The 5,000-nt window shown below is 43.5% G+C and overlaps 1 protein-coding gene across 1 annotated transcript in view; it reads left to right on the top strand.

The window, feature by feature from the left end:
• The window catches only part of LOC128362853 (transcription factor COE3-like), a 47,006-nt gene that overhangs the window by 6,582 nt on the left and 35,424 nt on the right, over nucleotides 1-5,000 (top strand). Inside the window, exon 3 of the mRNA XM_053323706.1 lies at nucleotides 597-685. Within this exon, the coding sequence (XP_053179681.1) occupies nucleotides 597-685 (89 nt within the window). The remainder of the gene's footprint in view (nucleotides 1-596; nucleotides 686-5,000) is intronic.

A 5,000-nucleotide genomic window follows, 5' to 3' on the forward strand; every position in this document is an offset into this window, starting at 1 on the left:
GTTAATAAGAAGAAGCAGCAGCAGCACTTGAAGCTGAAGATCACTGAAAGGTCGCAGCAGTCAGTTTTCACCTGCAGGAAAAGCTTCAAAACTGTTTTTTTATGATATAAAATTCACTAAAAACTGTTTTTTTCTAACTCAGATTTTTTACTTTTTTATAAAAGTTTAACGATGATCGATCAGCTGATAACTTCTGACTCTTAAACACAGAAAACGGTTCTTTAACATCTCTACATCTCACTGATATCATATGTTTTAATATGATATGTTTAACTACTTCAGAGTGATGCATTATGGGAGCTGTAGTTCCTAATCAGAGTGTCAAAATAAGAGCAGGAAGTGTGAAAAGGGGTTTTTATTTTTATTTATTCTCAAATCCTCAAATCTGAATTTCACAATAAAAGCATGCTCCTGTCATATATCATTTATAATGTGTGTGTGTGTGTGTGTGTGTGTGTGTGTGTGTGTGTGTGTGTGTGTGTGTGTGTGTGTGTTTGATGACTAAATATGATCATAAACCTGCTGAATCTGTCGTCTAACCAATGTTCTCTCTCTCTCTTCTTCTCTTCTTCCTCTCTTCTTCCTCTCTCCTGCAGCCTTGAACGAGCCAACCATCGACTACGGCTTCCAGAGGTTACAGAAGGTCATCCCTCGTCACCCCGGCGACCCCGAGAGGTTACCTAAGGTCAGTGTCTGCTACACACTCGCATCGAGGTCAACGGTCATGAAAGTGAAGTTCAGGGCCGTCAGTCACTTTGAGTCTTTAATCAGGTTTGTCCCTCCGTGGCCTCCGTAGAACCGAGTGGCTGTTTGTCCCTCCGTGGCCTCCGTAGCACCGAGAGGCTGTTTGTCCCTCCGTGGCCTCCGTAGAACCGAGAGGCTGCTTGTCCCTCCGTGGCCTCCGTAGAAACGAGAGGCCGTTTGTCCCTCCGTGGCCTCCGTAGAACCGAGAGGCCGTTTGTCCCTCCGTGTCCTCCGTAGAACCGAGAGGCTGTTTGTCCCTCCGTGGCCTCCGTAGAACCGAGAGGCTGTTTGTCCCTCCGTGGCCTCCGTAGAACCGAGAGGCTGTTTGTCCCTCCGTGGCCTCCGTAGAACCGAGAGGCTGTTTGTCCCTCCGTGGCCTCCGTAGAACCGAGAGGCTGTTTGTCCCTCCGTGGCCTCCGTAGAACCGAGAGGCTGCTTGTCCCTCCGTGGCCTCCGTAGAACCGAGCGGCTGTTTGTCCCTCCGTGGCCTCCGTAGAACCGAGAGGCTGCTTGTCCCTCCGTGGCCTCCGTAGAACCGAGCGGCTGTTTGTCCCTCCGTGGCCTCCGTAGAACCGAGAGGCTGCTTGTCCCTCCGTGGCCTCCGTAGAACCGAGAGGCTGTTTGTCCCTCCGTGGCCTCCGTAGAACCGAGAGGCCGTTTGTCCCTCCGTGGCCTCCGTAGAACCGAGAGGCTGTTTGTCCCTCCGTGGCCTCCGTAGAACACCTGCCTGTTCCGAGTCGAGGCGCCTGATTGGATTTGTCGGTTCTGCTCGGTTCTCCGTTGGCACGGCGGAACGTCTTCGCTGCCAGCGGAGCAGATTGTTCTCCGATCCTCCAGACAGGAAACAGCTGTTTATGGGAGACGAGATCCCGCCGCTTAGTTTCCCTCCTCCGACTGGCGAGGAGGAGAGAGCGACGCTGTGATGTCAGAGGTCAGAGGTCAGAGGTCAGGGAGAGAAAACGGGTCACGAGTCAGAATCTGATAAAGTCATTAAAACATCTGGCAGAACATTTGATTTTATTTTTTATCATATAAAACGATAAAAACTGGAGCTTTTCTGATTAAAGGAGCATTCAGGAGTTCATTTTTTACAAATTTTAATGTGAAAAATGCAAAAAAAAGTATTTAAAAAAGTGTCAAAAAGTGATTTAATACATCAAAAAATGAATTTAAGTGCAGTTTGTGAAGAGTTAAAATAGTTTTTTTATTAAATGAATCGATAAAATTTATAATGAGGCTGTTTTCTGATTAAAGGAGCATTCAGGAGAAAAGAAAGTTCATTTTTCACTCATTTTAATGTGAAAAATGCAAAAAAAACCTATTTAAAAAAGAGATTTAATACATCAAACAATAAATATAGGTGCAGTTTGTGAGGAGTTAAAACAGTTTTTTATCATTTACAGGACGGTGCAAGAAAATAAGTCACTTATTAAAACCATAAAGTGACTAAAACAATCTGGCAATATTTGATTTTTTTATCACATGAATCGATAAAAACTGGAGTTTCCATTTATAATGAGGCTGTTTTCTGATTAAAGGAGCATTCAGGATTAAAATAAAGTTCATTTTTCACTCATTTTAATGTGAAAAATACAAAAAAATCCAACAGAAAAGTGGCAACAAGTGATTTAATACATCCAAAAATGAATATGTGGAAGTTTGTGAAGAGTTAAAATAGATTTTATCTTTCATTATCAGTCATAAATGTTCTGAAAACAACATGACAACTAGCATGTGATGAAGTAAATATCTGATAAAATGATCAAAGGACAAAAAAAAGGTTGTTTTCTGATTAAAGGAGCATTCAGGAGAAAATAAAGTTCATTTTTCACTAATTTTAATGTGAAAAATGCAAAAAAAAAACTATTAAAAAATGATTTAATACATCAAAAAATAAATTTAAGTGCAGTTTTTAAGGAGTTAAAACATCATATAATAAAGTTGTTATCATTCTCAGCGTTAATACAGATGTTTTGTGTCCACAGCTGATTTAATAATTAAGTAATACTGTAGTTTTAATCAGTTTGGAGTTCCTCAGATGTGATTTAATGTTTTTTTCTTTCTCATATTTGAAAGTTAACTAAATATCTTAAAGTTCTGGACTATTGTTGAATCTATTAAATAACTCAAATCAATGAATCAATTATCAGAATAGTTGCTGGTTGATTTAACAGCTGGAAACTAATCAGTGAATCCACTAACAGCTGATTTTAATCCTCATAATTAAATCTTTAGTTTTAAATCAGTTTAAATCCGAATGTTTCGTAACTCAGATCTTCATCAGATGAGTTGAACAGATGTTATGAGCTCATATTTATTATTTATTATTATTAGATTTACTTTGTTAAGAAGGTTTCTGTCAAAGCTGTGATGTCATCTTATAAAAAAAAAGGGAGAAAGGGAGAAAAGGGAAGAGTCCAGGTTTGGTTTTTGTTGGTTTAGGGGCCAGATTTGGGTCCTCAGGCCGCTGTTTGATCCCCACTGCTGTAGTGATATGAAGGAGAGCAACAAAAAAACCCCATTTAAACAGCTGATCTGTAGTTAATTTATAAAACCTGCACAATATATATCTTATATTTCAATTTTTATTTATTATTATTTATTTATTTAGAGAAGGGAGGAAGAAGGAAGGAAAGGAGGGAGGAAGGAAGGAAGGAAAGGAGAAAGGAAGGGAGGAAGAAGGAAGAAAAGGAGGGAGGGGGGAAGGATGGAAAGGAGGAAGAAGGAAGGAAGAAGGAGGGAGGGAGGAAGAAAAGGAGGGAGGAAGAAGGAAGGAAGAAGAAGGAAGAAAAGGAGGGAGGAAGAAAAGGAGGGAGGAAGAAAAGGAGGGAGGAAGGAAGGAAAGGACAAAGGAAGCGAGGAAGAAGGAAGGAAGAAGGAAGAAAATGAGGGAGGAAGGAAGGAAAGGAGGGAGAAGGGAGGAAGAAGGAAGATAAGGAGGGAGGAAGGAAGGAAAGGAGAAAGGAAGAAGGAAGAAAAGGAGGGAGGGGGGAAGGATGGAAAGGAGGAAGAAGGAAGAAAAGGAGGGAGGGAAGAAGGATGGAAAGGAGGAAGAAAGAAGGAAGGACAAGAGGGAGGGAGGAAGGATGGAAAGGAGGAAGGAAGAAGGAAGAAAAGGAGGGAGGGAAGAAGGATGGAAAGGAGGAAGGAAGAAGGAAGAAAAGGAGGGAGGGAAGAAGGAAGAAAAGGAGGGAGGAAGGAAGGAAAGGAGAAAGGAAGCGAGGAAGAAGGAAGGAAGAAGGAAGAAGGAAGGAAAGGAGGGAGGAAGGAAGGAAGGAAGAAGGAAGGAAGGAAAGGAAGGAGTTTTTATGTAGAAAAACATCAGGAGTGAAATCTGCCTTGTTGGTTTCAATATTTACCCACAGAAACACATCAGTATGCACACACACACACACACACACACACACACACACACACACACACACACACACACACACACCCCACCCCCCCCCCCCCCCCCCCCCCCCCCCACACACACACACACAGCGGGTTAAGTATGAAGAGATTATTTTGGCGGCCGCCGGCTGCAGGAAGCTAACTGAGGCAGATTCTTAGAGGCAGCGCGCGGCGGCGGCGGCCGGCGGGCGTCAGATGGACTCTGACACTCCAAAGCAGACGCCAAATTGAAACCATTTATCAAAATCTGACATCGGGAGATCCAGTCACCAAAAAAGCAGTTTATTTGTAAATTGATACTAATAGTGAGCGTACATTGTCTGGACCCTTTGATGGCCTGATTTGCAGCCAGAGTGGAACGTCAAACGCCTCCTCCTCCTCCTCCTCCTCCTCCTCCTCCTCCTCCTCCCATCCCGCTTCCTGTCGCACATTTAAATATTTATTTATTCAAAGGGAAGAAAACTCAATAAGAGCAGAAGGAAGGAAGGAAGGAAGGAAGAAGGAGGAGGAGGAGGAGAAGGGTTTTTTTTCCTCGTGTGTCACATGACCGCGCCGCCACGGGTTAACTCAGCCTGTCACTTCTCTTTTGTTTTCACCTGCCGCTCCGCCGCTCCGCCGCTGGCTGAGGACAGCCGGCGCGATGGAGAGAGATGTTTGGGACGCGGAGGGCCGGGTGTGTTTCTCAGACAGGCGGCGGAGACAACGAGAGCTGATTGATTCGTTGTTGGGTTTACGTCAGCGGGAAGATAAAAGAAAAGTGGTGACGACGTTTGAGCCGGGAGAGAAAAAGCACCCGGCTGATTTTATCTGAAAGATGGAAAAACTGCTCCGAGATTAAACTGAGATCCAAACAGCACAGT

The sequence above is a fragment of the Scomber japonicus genome, chromosome 8 (assembly GCF_027409825.1).
Source record: "Scomber japonicus isolate fScoJap1 chromosome 8, fScoJap1.pri, whole genome shotgun sequence".
NCBI lineage: Eukaryota > Metazoa > Chordata > Actinopteri > Scombriformes > Scombridae > Scomber > Scomber japonicus.